This window comes from Chinchilla lanigera, unplaced genomic scaffold (genome assembly GCF_000276665.1).
Source record: "Chinchilla lanigera isolate Chin_1 unplaced genomic scaffold, ChiLan1.0 scaffold00038, whole genome shotgun sequence".
NCBI classification, from domain to species: domain Eukaryota; kingdom Metazoa; phylum Chordata; class Mammalia; order Rodentia; family Chinchillidae; genus Chinchilla; species Chinchilla lanigera.
The window spans coordinates 11,141,957-11,161,828 of record NW_004955439.1 but is presented as its reverse complement, the minus strand read 5'-3'; the positions used below and the strand labels follow the sequence as shown (position 1 = coordinate 11,161,828).

Sequence of the window (19,872 nt, the reverse complement as noted above, 5' to 3'; positions counted from 1 at the left end):
TCCCTCTTGGGGTTGTACATTCTATGTATAAAGACGTGTATCCACCATTGCAGTATCCGTACAGAGCAGTTTCACTGTCCGAAAAGTCCTCTGTGCTCTGCCTCTCAACCCTCCTTTTGCCCTCACCCCTGACAACTACTGACCTTATTGTCTCCACATTGCATTTTTTCATGTCATATGGTTGGAATCATACAGCACTGTAGCTTTTCAGACTGGCTTTTTTTTTTTCATAGTAATATCATTTAAGTTTGCTCCACATCTTTTCATTCTTAAATAGCTCATTTCTTTTTAACACCGAATAGTATTTCACTGTCTGCAGGTACTATAGTTTATTTACTCACCTACTGAAGGATATCTTGGTTGCCTTCAAGTGTTTTCAATTTTGAGTAAAGTTGCTATATGCTTCCATTATAACTGCACCATTTTTTATTTTTACCAGCAGTGAGAATTGTTACTCCACATCCTCACCAGGATTTAGTGTTGTCAGTGTTCTGGACTTTGGTCAGTCTGACAGGTGCATAGTGGCATCTCATTGTTTTAATTTGTAGTTTCCTGATGACAAATGATTTGGAGTATCTATTTATGTTGCTTATTTGTTACTGGTACATCTTTTAGGTGAGGCTATCTGTTAAGGTCTCTGGTTAATTTTTTAACCATATTTTGTTTTTGTTGAATTTGAAAAACTATTTGTGGGCAGGGGTATAGCTCAGTTGTAGACTGCTTGCCTATCACATACAAGGTCTTGGATTTAATCCCCAGCATGGGAGAGGGGAGAGAAAGAAAAATGGAAGAGAAAAAGGAGAGAGAGAGGGGAATGGAAAAGAAAGAAGGAAAAAAGAAGAGAGGGAGGGAGAGAGAAAGAGAAAGAAGAAAAAGAAAGGAAGGAAGGAAGAAAAATAAAAAAAGAGAGAGAAATAATTTCTTTACATAGTTTGGTTAACAATTCTTTCTATGACATATCTCTTGCAGATATTTTTTCCCAGTCTATGGCTTCTCTTTTTATTCTCTTAACAGCTTCTCACAAAGCAGAAAATTTTAATGAAGTCTGGTTCATCACTTCTTTCTGTTCTAGACCTTACGTCTGCCGTTGTATTTAAAACTCATTGCTAAAGAGCAAGTCCTCTAGATTTTCTCCTATGGTATCTTTTAGGAGTTTTATAATTTTCCATTTTATGTTTAGGTCTATGTATGACTCAGTTGAGTTCTTTTTTGTGGAGAGTATAAAGTCTGTGTCTAGATTAATTTTGCATGTGGATGTTCAGTTGTCACAGCAGCTTTGTTGAAAAGACTATCCTTACTTATTGTATTGCCTTTGCTCCTTTGTCACAGGTTGGTTGATTGTATTTATGTAGAACTATTTCTGGAGTCTCTGTATCGCTCCATATTTCAGTTTATCTTTTCTTTCACAAATATTACACTGTCTTGCTCACTTTAGTTTTAGAGTAAGACTTGAAGTTAGGGGTAGTTCTCTGGACTTCATCTTCTTCAATATTTTGTTGGCTATTCTGAATCTTTTGCTTTTCCATGTACACATTTCAGAATCATTTTGTCAGTATCCACAAGTAATTTGCTATAATTTTGATTGAGTTGCATTGAATCTGTAGGTCAAATTGGGGAAAGCTGACATCTTGAGAATACTGAGTCCTCCTGTCCATGAACATGGAATATCTCACCATATATTTCTAATGAGGTAATCTCAGGCTTAGAGACTCTTTCCTCAGTGTGTCTGATCTACCACTGAGCCCATCAAATACATTCTTCATTTCCATTACAGTATTTTTGATCTCTACAGTTTCATTTTTTGGTTTCTTTTTAGAATGTCTTATCTTTCTGCATACATTGCTCATCTGTTTTTGCATGCCATATACTTTATTCAGCAGAGCCTTTCCCATGTTAATCATAGTTGTTTTAAATTCCCAACCTGATAATTCCAACATTCACACTACATCTGATTCTGGTTGCTTTGCTGGAGCTTCTCCTTCACTCCCACCTTCTACCCCACTGCTTTTAGCCAGATGGAGCTGGGTATTCCTCTTCCTCCAGATCAGTTAGGTTCTGATAAAATGTGACAACCAGGTTAAGGTCTGGTTAGTTTTTCCTGAGAGCAGTTCTTGTTAGGAAGGAATGCTGTGGTGTATTTTACAATGTTCCCTTCATCCACCTCATGCTGGAAACAAAGGAATTTCATTGTTATATTCAACGTGAGGTTAGAACTAATTCTTACGGATAAAACTTACAAAATATAGGGGCTCCCTGAGTTATCAGGGAGACTCCCTAAGTCTTCTTGGGATTTTTATCTCTCACTCTTCTACTCTGAACCTCTAGCAATTTGTCAGTTACAGTTCAGGTTTCTAGGCTCCTGATTCCCACAGAGGCAGCTACTTTGCGTTCATACTTCAGTGAGTCCTGATTATTTATCTGCCTGCCTGTCTGTCTACTTTGGGGCAGCATTTGTTCTATGATCTTACTTCTCTCATGGATCTTGAGAGAACTGTTGATTTTTGAGTTTGTTTAGCTTTTCACTTGTTGGTGAGACGGAGTGGCAACATCTAAGCTTACATCCTGCCTAGAAATGAAAAATCTCATTTAATCTTTACAACAAAGCTATGAGACAGGCACTATTGTTACTAGTTAAGGAATTTGAGATGTAGAACGAGTGCCAAAGGTCCAACAGTAAGTGGAAAAGTGAGAGTATGTAGGAAAGCACGTAATACAAAGCTTGGCATACATTAGGTCCTTAACATGCTAATTAAATCTGATTCCATAGAAAGCAATGTTTCCTCACCATGTGTTATGTATGAAAAATGCTCTAATTTTACAATAATTATATTCTTAGATTATTACATTTGAAGGCAGGTTTTTAAAAAATCTGTTTATATCTTAGAAGTGATATTGTTCTTGTTATGTCCCCTATCGTCATATACTTTGAGTCTATAGTTTTTCTCCTACATGGGTTACAGGACAAATAGGGAAAGACTTGTGTTTCCCTATTTTGATTTAAACTGTAGACTTGTGACCTATAAGTCTTTCATAACGTGGACACATTAAAACACAGCAGTATAACTGTGTTCACCACACTAGTAATATATTAGTGATTGATTAGTAAGAAGGGTGTTTTACTTTTTTCCCCTCCAGTAAATACCACTTTACATGTAGTTGATATAAGAATTGAACTGACTTAAGTGAGCATAGAAAAAGGATGTGTCTATAACATGCAAGAAGCGAAGGAGTGGTTTTATGTTGGCTTATTACTTGTATATGCATAATTAGTAGTGGTGGCCCAGTAGAGGTGGTTCAGATTAGAGATGGGGTTTGGGGATATACAACCAGGCCAGGCAGGAACTTCTTTTCCTAGTTCTCACTCTTGACTTGAATGGCTTTTAAATCTTGGGATCACGTAGGAATGGCTCCATTGTACTGGGATGATGGACAGAAAATGCATCTCTTGTGGTTTGAGGGGCTCTGCCTTACTGTCTGTTAGTGCTGTCAGGCCAATCAATGGCTTTGTAAAACATCTCTTTATGGCTGTAGCTCCTGTGCCATTGTTCTCTGATAAACGCTGGGTTTTTCTTTCCATGCATTTATTTAGTTTTTTGAACTAAAGGTTGTGATAGAACTTGTCCTTTCAACAGTGAAAACCTCTGAGTTTCTATGCATCATGGATTTACCAGGATGACTCAGTCTGAGTGTAAGTGGTAAGAGGCATTTCTAGGTCCCAGTCATTTGCTGGGTCATAGAAATGTCATGGCCATGTCATGGTGCAGATGATCCTGGGTTAGAAGTAGAAGTAGACTACTGTTTTATACAAGACAGGCCTGTGCTACTTTTCTCCCTTGGTTGACAATAGGAAGGCTTTCCTTCTTTTGCCCTGGAATCATGATGTCTGTGTGTCACTTTTCTGATGGGCTTTGGCAGTGGTTTTTCAAGTCATCAGGGTCACATTGGCTCTTACCAACTTGGCATCTTAACCTATTTTTTAAAATTATTGTTCAGTTTATGTGCACATGGAAGTATAGGCAGTTCCCCACTGAACTGATTTAGAGTAAAGAGAACATCTGAAGTGGGTATTTACAACACAAAAAACTGTGACTGACCAGAGGAGATCAAGCTTCATGCTCTGCTACATTCTGTTTTTTCACTTGTTTAACAAATGTATTTGGAATATCTGTGGGTCTGTAATTCATCTAGGAACTGGGACATAGCAGTGAATATCTATATCCATTTTTTAAAAATATCTCATAGAAGGCCACAGGAAACTTGGGTGAGAATTTAAATGGTCCAATCATATTAAGATAGGCATAAAAGACAGAAACGTCAGTCTGTCAGCTTATTCAGTGGTTGTCTAAGTTAGGAACCTAATTGCTTGCCAGATATGGCTTTAGGGGACCTTGCTAAGTGGGGCAGCCATGTCCCTCAGCTTAATGGGTTTGAGTGTCCACAAGTGGGGAAGTGCTTCTCTTGTGTCAGACCCTTCCAATCTGGCCCCTCCTCGGTCTTCCTCCAAAAACAACGAGCTCTCACCTTTAGCACATTGTTTCTGACTTAGGGAATTGGGTACTTCTAAAGACCAGAGTCAGATGCAAACAACATTCCAGTGGTTGTGGCCATTGCTCTGAAGGCTCTGCACTGTCTTATTGCAATTGGGCAGGTGAGTTTTATAGGATTGGGGTTTGCTGGCCAGAAACAAGTGTAGCTTTTTCTAGTAGCTGAAAAGATGTTTGTCCCAGTCTTCCATTTGCTCACCCACTCTCATTCTGCCTTTGTATATCCCAGGCCACTTCTGCCCAGGGTAAAAGAGCCAGGACATGGAGGAACTGGCATTTAGACCCCCATTTAAGTCCAAATTCTGTGCCGGGTCTACTCATCACTGGCTTTTCCTGAGTTTTTATCAGATGAGCACAAGCTCCACTGTGGAATATTTATAAAGCTCATGAAAATTATCTTCATTGAGGAAAATCACCTGAGAAATGTTAGGCCAGTTTGCCCTAGACATACAGTCATGGAGCAAAAATCGAATTTACTTCCTGGTTTTTATTCAGTATTCTTTGTCAAGTTAGAGGAACATTCCGTTAGACTATCCTCATTTCTGACACCAACTGCAAGTTTGGGTCTCACCAAGGCCAACCCCAGGTTTGAACTAATTAAAATTAGTTATACTCATAGTCCTTCATTACAGCGAAAAGCTACAGATTAAAGTCAGCCAAGTGAAGAGATGTGTAGGTTCAAGTCTAGGCAGTTTCCACATGGACCTTCTGGGTGTCTCCTCCAGTGGAATTGACATTTTTTGACCATGATGCAGCATGGACAGCGTAACAGCCAGGGAAACTTGCCTGCTCCTGGTGAGTCATGTTGACATGGCTGACTTTCCCCACGCTGACCTCTGTCTCCGGCTGACACCACATGGACTGGCAGCCCCCATGCCAAGTCACTTTGTTAGACTCTCTGCTGTGGCCCAAGCTCCCAAAGTAAACAGAGACACTTTTTTCAAGCAGACATTCTAAGGGTGCGGAATTCACCTCTCAGGGTACAGGGCAGTGGGCAGTCCTTTTCTGACAAGGTTGAATTCTTTACCATGTGCTTTTAGACACTAGAGGACCATAAGAATAATGATGATGATGATGATGACGACAGTAATAGTGACATAAGAAAAGATAAGATGCCCATTATGCAAAAAACCACATACATCTTGCTTTTGGATGTCCTGCCCCCAATAATTAACGATGCTATTTTTATACAAGACTTGATAGATGAAACACACTTTCTTTGTTTAGTGGTCCTGGGAATCAAACTCAGGGCCTTGTGCGTGCTAGGCAAGTGCTCTACCCATGAGCTAAAATACCCCACAACCTCACATCACAGACTTTAAAGGGCACTGGACTGGGTTGACATTTTCTCATGATTGATTTTTTTACTCATTCAGTACAGAATGGCTAACTCTATATTGAAAATAGCTCTACCTTCTCTTCCTGTGTTTAAACTTAGTTGGACAGAAGAAATACTATGAGTTAAAGACTGTTCCACACATGACACTTGGATATCCATATCTTTGATAAAGAAGTTAAGATAAAAAAGCAAATAAAAAGCTATGAGTGCATTACTTTTATGTAGACAAGATTTAGGTATGTGAAAGAGGGTTGACAGCAGCAGTTCCATTTTGTCACCCAACCCCCATCCTGTGCCATGGGGACCCCCCTGTGAACTTACTGACATGCCATAGGAAAGTTATTTGTAGAGAAGGAATATCCTGAGAATTGGATGAACTAAACTCTACTAGAACAGTAGTTTGATCTAGTTGGACCTATAAGCTATAGATGTCAACTTAGCCTGCAGCCCTTATGTAAATTTACTCTGCAATCATTGTTCTTAATGAGCAATCTACTAACCCTCTTTAACTTCTTCTTTTTACTCTTAAAAGGCTCCTCTAAACTGCTCCCTAACAGACTACATTCCGGTTTCCACAGGAGCCTGTGTTTCCCAAAGTAATTCTAAGACCGCAAGTAAATGTTGTTTTGCTTTTCAGATTGTGTGAGCGAACAACACGGCAATGTTGCAGATAATGGGAATCTCAGTGAAATTACTGTAGTTTCCTTAGTGATTACAAAATGGGAGATTATTTTTGCTAAATTCCCCATCACTGACTGTTGACTGAGATTGGATTATGTATGCAGATTTTATTTGCTGTTGCCTGAATTGCAAATGTAAAGATTCTGAGAAACCTGTTAGTAAGTGAGGAAAGAATTAAATGCTGTAAGATGGTAGTAAGTGAACTCCTGCTATGTTCAAGTAAAGTTTGGAATTTACATAAAAAATAAATTACCCTTGAAAGCGGTGGGTCGAATCTCTAATGTAGATGAGTGGGACGGCCCTAATAGCAAAACAAATTAATCCTTCAAGGCAGATAGTCCAGAAAATAACAGTGGCTTTTAGTTGAAAGGGGGAATAAAGACCAGGGTGCAGTTAAGGCAGAAGTGGTGGAAGACAGCAGCCAGTAGGCCCATAAGCCTCCTTTCGGATAAAGATCAATGGAATCCATTCTGGTGTGCCCCATCAGATAAAAACAGATAGGCGGTCCTAGCCTCTCCCCACCCCAAAGAGGAGAAATAAACCACCTCAGTGGTGAGTGAGGAAGTACAGGGCCTCCTGAGCAGGTGGGGACATCTGTGACTGTGGGGAGCACATCTGGAGCACCCCAAGGCTGGAACACAGCCTGCAGCTCAGTCTGTCTGTGCTGGTGCCCTGACTGCCATGCTGGCCTCCTGAGGGCCCAATGGTTAACTGAAGGTTACAGTGATTTGCAGTACTTAGCTGGTTCTCTGGGGGGACAACTTTTTGCTACTTGGAACAGTTTTCAAGTGTTATTACCACCTTTGCAAAGAGGTAGTCCTACCCTTTCGTTTTCCCCACTTACCTAAACTTTGGTGGATCTGGATGTTCTCTTCCTCCACCTGGATCTCACCTTGTCTGGTTCTCCTGTCGATTGTCAGGTTTTCGGGAAGACATCACAGTCAGCTTTTTAACATTTTCACTCAAGGTGACTACAGGTGCTGTAAGCTGGCAGAGAGACTGGGGCCAGGGGCAGATGGCGCCCATGAATATGCAGTGACTGGTCCGGAGAAGAAAGAGAATACAGCATGCAGAGGTGTGTGACCCATGGGGGTTCTAGCCTTTCTAATCTTCACCTGCGGTGTCTCTTGGCCCCCAGCCTGTGCACTGTGCTCAGGGAAGGTGTAGTATTTTCTGCAAAAGCAGGCTGAGCATCCAAGGTTCTTCCTGGCACCCTTACGAGAGCTTGCCTGAGTGACACTATTCCTGGGCAGTGGCTTCAAAGCATTTTCTTTTACAAGTCCTCTTGTTGGGAAATACTTCTAATTAAAGGGATACTGAATATTATATATGTACCCTTTTAAAAAATGTCTTAAACTTCTTGGAAGAATGACATAAGTGCAGTGCAAGCACAAAGCAGTGCTTCGCAGTGACACTGTGGTTTCCCCTTTTTTCTCCTCATTTCCAATGGACCCATCTTTTTTCAGCAGCACATTACCATCAATGAGTGTGACACATTAATTACTTTGACCAGGGAAGGCTCCCAGACGCCTGGCTATGGTGATAATTACAAGCTGTGTGTCCATCTGCTGCCTGTGGCGCAGACTGGAGCAGGCACCGGAAGCCCCAGGGTCAGAGGGATGGAGAGGATGAGGACTCAAAGTAGAGTGTGCCCCTGCAATGCCAGGCTCCTGTGACAGCCATGTGGCGGGAGCTCCAGAGTAGGAAAGACCTTCTGTTCTCATGGCTGCTGCCAGAGCCCCTCAGAACCTGCCTCGACGTCCTTCTTGGAAGTCTGCAAACCAGGTGGCTTGCGTGTTGGGTAGAGTCAGTTTTCCAAACTCCCTGGAAATAAATGTTCCTCTTCTCTCTGCTGCTTCTTGGATCTCTCCGCTGTGTGTGTGCGTGTGTATCTGTGTCTGTTTGCGTGCGTGTGAGGTTCCCCTCTTCCTCAAACACCTCTCCCGTTCCCTAACTCCCCCAGCCCTGCTGCTTTCACAGTGCTGAAGAGTCACTTTGAGAACTTTCGTAGTTGCTGGCTGATACAGTTTTTTTCTCTGTCTCACTTAATGGACACCAAAGATTCTGGTGCCTGCTGCCAGCTCCTTCCGCCTCACACCACAGTTTATGGATTAATTCCTTTCTTATTTTATTCCATCCTTGTGCTTTGCAAGGTGTAGTTCTTTTACTTTGCAGACTTTGCTGAGCACTTCGTACTCATTAAGTGATGTGCTAAGTAAACAAGAGTGATTAAGAAGACTCTTGCAACCAAAGGAAGTGACAAGTGTGCAGTCGGGTTATTTTGTGTGCTTCTTTAACCATGGAGATGATATTTTGCAAGTATTCTTTGCAGGTTTGTGGCCTGCTTGTTATGCCCAACATTAAATGTCAAAAATTTATCTGTGCTAATGGATGGGGCTGTAGTATATAGTTCATGCTCTTTTAACTACATAACATTCTTTTGTGTTAATATAGTGTAATAGATGTTTTGTTCTTCTTTTGCTTCTCACGCTGTGTTCAATTTTTCATTGTTATGAGCAGTGGTGCAACAAAAAATTGTTTTGATCTGTTGCCTCATGTATAAGGAACATATCAAGAAATAAGTTGGTCTTAATGTTTATACCAGCTTGTATGCTCAAACAAGACAGAAAAGTCCCTTTCACTGGGAATATATATATATATATATCCTTTTTAACCTCATTCTGACACCTGGTGTTACTAAACTTAAATTTTGCTCTGGTGATATCTTGTTGTTTTAACATACTATTTCCTGCTAGTCAGATTCAGCTTTCAAGGGTACATTCTTACAGGTTGTTTGTATTTCCTTCTCTGGGAATTTCTGTGTCAAATTGTGTTCCTACTTTTCTTTTGAGTTGTTGACTTTTACTTACTGATTTTTCAAAGTTTGTTATATATTCTGAATGATAATATTTTGACCTTTACATAGGTTACAAATTTATTTTCCCAAACTGTGGACCTTATTTTTCATTATAATGTCTTTTATATTTAGAATTTTTAAGCTTTGAAGTCATAGTTATCAATGACATCTTTTATGGCATGTGCTTTTAAAAGACATTATTTAAACAATCTTTTACTACTATATTTTAATATAATTTTCTTACATTTAGTTTGAAAAAGTTTTACTTTTTAAACTCAGGTATTTGCACTCCCTTTATTTGTTTATATGGTTTGAGGTAGGGATTTAATTTGACATTTCTCTGTATAGCACTTCTGTGGTCCCCACAGTAAGAGAAGTACAGAGATACAGAAAATGAGAAGATATCTCTGAATACAGAGATACAGTGTATCAACTTTCCCTGTGTATCCAGCCTACTTCTGGGGATTTGTCTCTTTCTGGGAAGAGATGATGATGAGAACTGGAAGAAGAGGTTTACACTCTGGTGACAATTTTCACAATCTGCTTAAAAAGTATAGTCCTTTTCATATCTGTCATCCTTTACCCACACTAGCAAGTTAAAAGATTGCTGTGTATTATATGCATTACAAGCCATTTTAGCTGGTAATTGACCAAAATTACCTAAAATGATTGTTTAATAAGGAAGATTTCTCCACTCCAGAGTGGTGACCCCAGATTCCTTATACCTTTATGTTAACATAGTATATGAATGCTGCTCTGATTGCTCAGTAATGGTGTGACTTCAGGAAAGCCTCTAAACTTCTCTGAGCCTTTTTAATAACATAATTTAAATTATTTAATGAGGAGATATGTGAAATGTCCAGAGTTCCTGCCACCCAGAAGCTGCCCAATGAATTGAATCTGAACTCCAAACAGAGAGCTCCTACCACAGTATGGAACTTTGCCAAGCAAAACAGAGATATTCACATAGTGCGAAAGAGTAGTCCACATGTAAATTAATATATAGAAAAGGTGAATGCAGAGCGTGCTGTGGTACAGAAGTAGTACCCAGCCCTGGGGGTAAGGCTGGGTGGGGGGCCCAGGGAATTTAGAAAGGCATGTATTGAAGATGGGAATTTTTTATTTGGCTTAAGAGAGGATAGTTTGGTGGAGGGAAGGGTGGAGATTTCTCCTGTGGAGTGTGAGTGTGTCTTTCAGGGGCTCAGAGTTGTGAAGAGGAAGAACTAGCAATGGTGGTTAGTACTGGTTGTGTGTGTGCATGGGTGTGTGTGCATGTGTGTCTGTGAGTATGCATGGATGGTAATTGGTAGGGAAATGATGCTGAAGGAATGCTTTCAGGTCCATTTCTTCGTTGAACACCTGTTCCTTCTAGAAGTGAAGAGCAGTGTGACCTTTGAGAGGGGAAGTTTGGTGGTGGATTTGGTAGCGGGCTGTTGCTCAGACTGCAGAAGGAGAGGTCGAAGGCAGAAATCGGACGAGCAAGGTGCTGTGGTAACTGCAGATCTAGCGGGCAGGACGGAGAGAGGCCAGGGTACGTTTCCTCAGCAATGACAGCTGGGGAGCTGACAGCCATAGAGGCAGAAACGTGCTTGGTGGCTTCCCTGGAAGGAGCGTATGCACTGTTCACAACTTGACATTCGCACCATGATCCGAGCACCTGGGACCTCTCTGGGGGTCGCATAATACATTTCTCATCTGCCTTCATTGTCAGACTTTCCTCTTGTGCAGTCAGAGAAGCACGTTCTCGATTTGAATCTGTGCGGCCTGTGTCTGTTGTAGAGTCCACTGTGTGTCAGAAGACCTGAGCCTGGGCAGTCTGTAAATGAAAGAAGTTGATTTCTAGAGGTGTGGAGGTTGAGCAGTCTATGTGCATGGGGCTAGTGTGTGGCGAGGGCCTCCTGGCTGTGTCATCGTGGCTTGGAAGGGCAAGTAAGCACGTGAGTGAGAACGGAGCAAGAGAGGACCGGACCGTCACTCAGGATGGTTAGTCCACTCTTGGGGTAGCGACATCAGTGCACTTGGGGCTGCAGAGCCCTCGTGCCCCATCACCTCTTATGGGCCTTGCCTCTTAACAGTATTACCATGGCAGATGAACTTCAGTTGTGTTTGGTTAGGATATTTGAATCATAGCAGATTGGATATGTTTTTACTGTCTTGTTTGAGACAGGATTTCAAAAGCCTGTAGCAGGTTGGCCTTGAACTCACTATGTAGCCCAGGCTGACTTTGCAGTTGTGGTGCGCCTCCTGCCTCAATCTCCCCAGTGTGCACCAACACGCCTGGTTTATTCTTAAAGTTCAGTATCGTCTCAACACTGATGAGGATAGCAATAATAGTAGCAAGCATTTGGACAGCTCTTATAGTCTGAGCACATTTTATATATTTATTAAATCCTTACAGCAGACTTGAGGGTAGGTTTCATTGCCATCACTCCCACTTATAGGTGAGTAAAACAAGGCATACAGAACAGAGTATTTGCTGGGTACACAAGGGCTTGAACCCAGGCCTTCCAAACCCAGAGTACCTTTGTTAACCACAGACTACACTGCCTTTTGCTGCATCATATAGGGTGACGCCTTCCTTACAGGAACAAACCCTTGAGACTCTTTAGGCATTTGTTTCAAAGGGTCCTCCTGTTTTTGCAGTCAAGGTCTTTACTGTCTGTTTCTCTGTGTCTTGCTTCACCACACATTCCACAGCCCTCAGGACACCAAGCCCAGCCTCGCTAACAGCGGTGCTCAGTGATCTGTGCAGCGGCAGTTTAGTTCCCACCCAAATTGGACCCGGCAGCCCATGGGGAAGGAGCATTGCAGCTATAGGCAGAGGCCGAGGTGCCCAAGGTCCACCACCACCTAGGTGGTGTTTTGCAGAACATTTGGACAAAAGCTGCTGAAACAGCCTAAAAAATAGATACCACTTATCTTGAAAGAGGGCTCAGGGCAAATGTTTGCCTTTTTAAAATTGGAGCAGTTGGCTGAAAGAGTATTTCAATTGTTAGGAAGCCACAGTAGCCCCGTCTTGGAAACTGTTGGAGAGACCATCCGTAAACAAGGTTCCCTTTGAGGTGAGGTGGGGGAGGAGAGCAGGCAGGCGGAAGGAGGGTGAGGGAACTGGCAGTCCTTGTACTCTGTGGCCTCTGCGTCCACACAGAGCTTGTGCTTATTCATGGGTTCTCAGAGCTGTCAGCGACCTCCTTTTGCTCTGACATCCTGTGTGAGAGGTTGAGTGGGAGAAGCAGGAGGAGGCTGGCTTGGGCCATCCCTCTGCCTGCAGGGTGACATAAACACACATGGCCCTGCGGCTCAGGCCTTGTAGTGACCGGCCTTTTTCTGTGTCTTCCTCCCCAGTGGGCCTGGGAGCCCCGAGAAAATAGTACTTCTGCCCCTTCTGCTCTGCAGCTCTGCATTTAGGACAGAATCTGCCATGGACTCCGTGTAGGGTCAAGTTGAAGCTTGGTACATGTTTATGCAATGCAGTTGGCATCAAGGGGCCTGCATTCAAATATGGTATTGATTTTGTGATAGTGGGCAAATGACTTGCAATGAGTGAGAACTATAAAACCGGCTACGTTGGATTAAACATGGTAACATGGGAGGAGCCCTCCCATCATCAGTGGTAGTTCCCTTTTCTTTCTGTGTGAAGCATTCCCAGGGCCCCGCTCCCGGTGTGGAAGCCACACCCCCAGAGTACCTCATCCATCCTCACCCAGCTGGGTAGCCAGGAGTTGAAAGGTCATAAAAGAGTCAAGGGCCCTTTTTTTGAGTATCAGAAAAGATCATGCTGTTCATGGTTAGGGAATTGCCTGAAATGACTTTTCATTTTCATTTGGAAATCCTTTGACTGGGGAGCAGCTTGTGTTCATCCCTTGAGCATTTTCAGTACATAGACAACTTACAAGGGAAGAAGCTGTGTAAAGGCGGTGACCAAGTGCCTGGCTTGGAGACACCCCATTTGTTTGTTTGTTTAAATATAGAGAGGGATGGCCAAGAATTATGAAGAAACTTCTAGAGTGTTGAATATGTCCCTTATATTGATTATACAGATAGGATGCTTGTGGTGTGGTAATCCTCAGTATGTTCACTTTATGGCAGGTCTGTTAGACCTCAACAAAGTTGTATTTTAAAAAAGTCACAGGGACACTTGGCATGCTGTGAGCTTCTTTTCCATCCATCCTGCTGAAATTTCTCTGATCGAGGGCCCAGTGACCCTAATCAAGTGTCTTTGTCTTGTCGTTGATTTGCCTGTCCTCTCATGAGTACCTGCCTTCATTGAACACCTGTTCCTTCCAGAAACACTTTCTCCTCTTGACTCCTCACTAGCATTCTTTTTGTTTCCACCTCCTGCCGCTTGTGAGTCCGGCTCCTCCGCCAGCCCTCATTTGTCAGCCTTGTTCCTGCCTTTTTCCGCTCTGTTCGAACCTCCAGGGTTATCCCACCTTTTCCTGCATTTTCAAGCTTCATCACCTGTGCTGTCTGACAGAATTTTCCATGGCAATAGAAATATTTTCCATCTGCCTTGTCCCAAGGGGTAGCCGCTAGTTATACGTAGCTATGGAGTGCTGGGAATGTGGCTACAATGACTGACAAAATGTATTCTAAGTGTTATTTGCTTTAGCTAGTTCCAGTTTCAATAGCCACATGTTGGTAGTGGCTGCTGTAGTAAATAGTTTGGGTCTGGACTGTTGTGTGTGTACAAACTCTAGCTGTGAACCCTGTTAGCTGGTCTTCACCTGCATTATTTCAAAATAAGATAGTAATTTTTTTTTTTTCATGAAACTTTTATTTCAGGCTTGTGTCTCTGTGGGTCACTTGGATTTAGTTGTTCGTTATGTTTTTAAGTTGAAAGCCTCTGCTCAAGGTGCTAGTGGCATCCATACCTATGTCTCCCGGTGGTACTGTGAGTCCAAGTCATAGTTAGCTGCCTTCTTGTTGTCTCAGCACAAATCTACAAGCTTGTTGCTCTTCTTGTCGGTTATTCCCATCTGTCTCAGCAAATGATACCACCTTTCCGGGTAGTTGCGGAGGAGCAGAGTGTGACCTTCATTCCCGCCTTTTCTGCACCCCCTCCCGGCTTCCCCCTCCCGCCACAGTCCATCCAGCGGCAAGGTGTCTTGGCTCTGCCACTGGTTTCTGCTCACATCGCTCGCCTGCACCGCGGCAGTGGCTGCGCGCTGGTGTCTTTCACTCCTGTCTTTACAAGACCCATTCATCATTCCGCAGCCAGTGGGCTCTTTTAGTAACATGGATCAGGTGACTCCTCCCCTGACATCAAGCTCTCAGGGGCTTCCCATTGCCCTGACAGTGGCCTGGCATCAACTCACTGTGGCCTACAAAGCCCTACTGGTCTGGCTCAGTACCTCTGGCCTCGCCCCACCTGTGCACCCTGGCTGTTCTGGGCCAGGGCTTCCTTTCCTGGCTTGCTTCTCTGCAGGGCTTTGCACACATGCCGCCAGCTGGATGTCCAGGTCTTTTCCATGCTGGCCTCCCTTAATTCAGGACTCAAGGGAGAGGTCATTTCTCAAAAGAGTGGCCCCCTCTGATGAAATCAGTGTCCCACATTGAAGGCTGCGTGATTTGTTTTGGAGGTAAATGATGTCTGTTGTCGCTGCTTTCTAATGCTTTTGAGTAACATAAAGTAAGAGTTATCAAAGTATTTTTGATTAGAGATCCTTGAATCTTCCTCAAGAATCATCTGTAATCAACAGAATCCTTCTGTGTAAGTGGTATTGCCAAGTTTCTATATGAAGAATAAATATTGGTTGTGCTATTTTTTAACTTACTCAGCCAAGCACCCAAATATGCAAATGTAACTGTTTAAATATGCACAAAACAGTGTATTAAGATATATACATGTAAGTTATCATATAAAATTTAAATGAGAGTTTTGCATTACTGTTAATACATCATAAGCACAAGGCAAATTTTATCATTTATTTAAACTTTCTAATTTCTGAGATTTATGCATATAATAACCAAATTTTTGAGAACATTTGAATTTGATTCAGAATATCAAATCACTTTTGTCTTGAAGAGAATGGTCTATACTTTATTTGGTTTTGGATTTGTTTTGTTTTTTTTCGAGACAGGATTTCACTATGTAGTGAAGATTGGCCTTGAACTTGCTTATGTAGCCCAGGCTGGCCTTGAGCTCACAGTGATCTTCCTGCATCAGCCTCCAGAATGCTGGGATTACAGGCATGCACGACTAGGCCTGTTTTTTGTTTTTTGCAGTCTTAGAGATTGAACCCAGGGCTTTGTGCATGCTATGCAAGTGCTCTACCACTGAGCCACATCCCTAGGTCAAGAGAAAGATCTATACTTTAAAGTACATTATTCCTTATGTGATTTTAGTCTTTACTTTGTGAAAAAATGTTATTAAAATAGTGCAGAAAAGAAGTACCAGAGTTCATAAACAAAATAGATTACAAGGTTTGTGATTCTGACCTTGATTTAAAAAAAAAAAGAAAATTTATAGTCAAATGCTGAAACTGTTTATAGTAGTTATCTGTGTAACAGATTCCAAAAATGACAAAGTTGAAACTATATATGCAGAATACTATATATTGATTAAATCACATAGTAAAGGAGGCAATAAGAAATCCACTTAACTTTTCCCAATGGATTTTAAATATAATTATTAATAAAATATGGCATAATTTCATCTAAGAAAATTCTTTAAAGCAGATAGGCAATGTTCAGGAAATTGAAATAAGGGCTCCATTTTACTTGACTTATATTCCATTTTGTCCAAGGTCAGAGATGGTCGTGATTAAAATATTTGTGTTCTTTGACCCACTTCTGGGATAGCTCTCCAAAGGGAATAGTCCAAACTTTGGACAAAGACTTATGCATAAACATGTTATTTGTGCCATTGTTTATGATTTCAGAATGCCAGGAACCATCTAAAAATCTAAAGGAATTAAGTAGAGTGTACAGTGTCCATACAATAAAGCATTGTATAAGCATTAACATAATTTTCAGGAAAACTTTAATGTTGTGGGAAAAAGCTTCTGACATAATGTTGAGTGGAAAAAAAAGGATATAATTATACAGTATGATCTTAATTATGTAAAAAAATATCCAGAGTAGAAAACATGTTAATAGTGGTTAATTATAAGAAATAATTGTTACTGGTTTATATTTTCTGAAGTTTTTAGGAAGAAAAAAGCATGTATTTTGTAACAGCAAAAAGACTATTAATGAAACAAATTATGGTGATACACAAAAAATTAAATATTTAAGCTCACTGTGTTTTGGAGCTGGAAAGCAGCAGAGGGTTTTTTGTTTTGTTTTTTAACCTCAGATGGTCCATGATGTTAGTTTTTTACTCACTGGTTGTTACGTGCTGATCGGGAAGTCAGGCCGGCTTGTCAGCTTTGTCTTTCTTAAGTATAAAATAGGATGAGGAAGTAACTGTTCCTTAATAAATATGACTTACCGGTAGCCAAACATTTTAAAAGTGAGACAACTTAACAGATTTCTGATGGCATGAAGTGGGGACTATTCTAGAGATTTTTCGGTCTTTGGGTTCTGATCCATTTATAGGTCATGAAATCATTGTAGTGAATGAAATTAGTAGAATAAAAAAATCACAGTTCATTGCAAGTGGTAAAATGTGTTCTGTAAATTTTAACTTCAGCATGTAGAGGTGCTGAATCTTAACATAAAATGTGGTTTGGCTTGGTTTTGACATTTTGTCTGTGGTTTTCACTCAAAACAAATGCAAAGACTCTTCCTATGATCTGGACTAGTGGTTCTCTGCTCCTGGGACCACAGGCATCAGCAGCACTTTTGAGACGGTCAGAAGGCAGATTTCTGGGCCCCACGCCCATCCACTGAACCAGATACATAGGGGTGGGCCCAGCACTCCTTGGCTTCATAAGTAACAAGTTGGAGAATCACTAGTTAAGCAAGCCTTGCTCTTCCAGGGGTAGCTTGGGGACAACAATGGCACCACCTGTGACCTAGTTGGAAATGCAGGATCTGAGCCCCCAGTCTAGACCTACTCAGTCAGAATCTGATGCAGATAACCCGTACGCAGGCAGCAGTACTGGAGCCACTCATCTGTCAGAGGCAATATAGTAAGGGGAAGTGGCCTGACTTCTTCAAGGAGCACAGAGCAGGGAGCAGACATTGCTGTGACACTTAAGGACTCTTCATTTGTTTAAGAATTTCCTGTGTTATACCAGTTGAGGTTAACACACCCAATCAAACTCATCAACTAAGATAACTACAGTTGACACCACTTACTTCAAGCAGATTTGAAACACAGATTTTAATAGCGACCTTCATATTAACTTCTTTGATCTCTTTTAGGAATTTATCAAAGAGCTGCTGTCCCGGATAAGAGGCATGAGGAAACTGAGCCCTCCGCAGAAGAAGAGTGTATGATTCTGAACAGGGTGGAAATCTCTCTAAGACAAAGAAAGGCCCTGCAATGTAGACTTCATGAAGACTTTTATTAAACAATAGTTGTTCTTATGAAAAACTTTTTTTTGGTGTGTGGGGAGGGACTCTATTAGACTTTTATTCAGAAGTGTTCCTTTTTTGTTGTTTTTTTAAAAAGGCTTTTATTAGTGTAATATTTTAATAGAAAAGATATCATGACTCTGACTTCAGCCTAACCAAGGATGATCAAAGCAGGTAGACATCCAAGGATAGGTCAGGCCAGGCTGTTTTCTGCAAAGACTCAGATACTTAGGTCCTTATTATACAGGGAAGATGGTTTTCTTACAACCAGTTTGGTAATAATTTTTCTTAAGTTGTACATTTGACTCAGATGTCTAGCTTCTTGTACTTGTATATATCTACACACTACTAAGTTAAAACGTAGATGTGAGTTTTATTTCATATTGATGGAATAAGCTTGTGGACATCCTTTCATGGGAGGTCACAGCACATGGGTTTTTCATGAGGCCATGAGGCATTCTTCGTGTGAATGCTGTTGACCTTCAACATTTACTTTCTGCACCAAAGTGAAATGAGCTACACTACAAAAATGTTGAGTTGGTCAAGGGCTTAATTTCTGAACTTTCTATTGTTTCCTTGGTTGGGATGCTTTGCCAGATCATGTACTTTTTGCCTCATTTGTGGTTGTTTAAAGTTTTATGAACCCTTAATTTGAAGAACTAACTTGATTTCTAGAGAAATGCCCGTGCTCTCTGGGTGGTATCTTACAATGGAAAAAAGAGTACGGTGTAGCAGTGAGTTCTCTGCTTTCAACCAAATGCTGTGTATTATTCTCTCTCCATGAAAGCAGGTCTGAGGAAGTTAGTAGATTGAGTGTCTTCCTCCTCAAAGATAGATTCTGGTTCCTTCTGCACATGGGTAGTGTCAGACCAGAAGTATGAACTGAGTGTTGAACAAGTATAAAGATGAAAATACATCATCTTCTTTTGCTGACTGTTGATACAGCAGAGTGGCAGGTTCAGCAGCATGGTTGCATTTCTAGTTTTTCTCATTGGCTCATGTGGAGGATTCTGGGGTGCCTGGCCCTAATTTTAACCTTAATCTCCATGCTTGGAGCAAGGCCCAAACACCTGCCCTGCTCCGTTAGCTACATACCAGATCTCTGGAGAAGAATTAAAATTCAGATGGCATGTGGGAGGGGCAAGAGATGAGAGGAGAAACTCTTCCTGCTCTTCAGGAGGTCCCTGCTGCCTCCTCATGGAAACCCCACCTACTGTAAGATGTCTCTAGGTGGCCCTGTCAGAGGACAGGGACCAGGCATTTTATATCAAGGGTGCTTTGAACATATTTTATTTTTTAAGAGAACTATGTTTGTGAATTTTATGTATACTGGCAAGCTTTTGAAAATGTATTTAATTTTGTAATGTTTACCAATGATTTATTTACAAGCTATTTACTCAAATAAATGGAGCTGCTTACAAACCTGTTTCCATGTATGCCTTGCAGAACATGTTAACGTAATGACTTTCTTTACCAGTTTCTCTGCAGAAATGCCAAGCACTCCTATACCTAGCCTTTCATTTTCAAAACATCTGTGAGTATTTCATCTTGGTCCTCCCTGAGATGTCTTCAAATCAGGTGGCAACCGTGGACACATTCTTGGGCCAAGAAAGGAACAAGATGAGCAAAACATACTTAGCCCAACCTGTGTGCCTTTCCTTATGACTCTGTTTTTCCTATCTGATATAAATCCTCAAGATTTCAAATTAACAAAATATCCCAATTATTACTAGAATACTATGCACTGCATAAGTCAGAAGCAGAACTTTCAGGATTTCTTCTAGGCTTCACCGGCCCAAGTTATGGGCTTCAAATGAAGCCAGAGCTGACATTTCCTCCAAAGGCTCTGATCCCCTCATGTACCTATCCTGCCTTCTTTCCTCTCTCCCTTCCTTCCCTTCCTTCCCTTCCTTCCCTTCCTTCCCTTCCTTCCCTTCCTTTCCCTTCCTTTCCCTTCCTTTCCCTTCCCTTCCCTTCCCTTCCCT

At 41.5% G+C, this 19,872-nt stretch overlaps 1 protein-coding gene across 11 annotated transcripts in view; it reads left to right on the top strand.

Moving 5' to 3' along the window:
* Ppp1r14c (protein phosphatase 1, regulatory (inhibitor) subunit 14C) overlaps positions 1 to 19,309 on the top strand; it is a 96,141-nt gene extending 76,832 nt beyond the window's left edge. For all 11 annotated transcript variants that reach the window (XR_001235190.1, XR_001235191.1, XR_001235188.1 and 8 more), the window contains one exon: positions 17,735 to 19,309. Coding sequence is in view for 3 of the 11 variants with exons in the window: in XM_005390591.2 (XP_005390648.1) it covers positions 17,735 to 17,809 (75 nt within the window). In the remaining 8 variants the exon portion in view is untranslated. The remainder of the gene's footprint in view (positions 1 to 17,734) is intronic.
* The last annotated feature ends 563 nt before the right edge of the window (positions 19,310 to 19,872 follow it).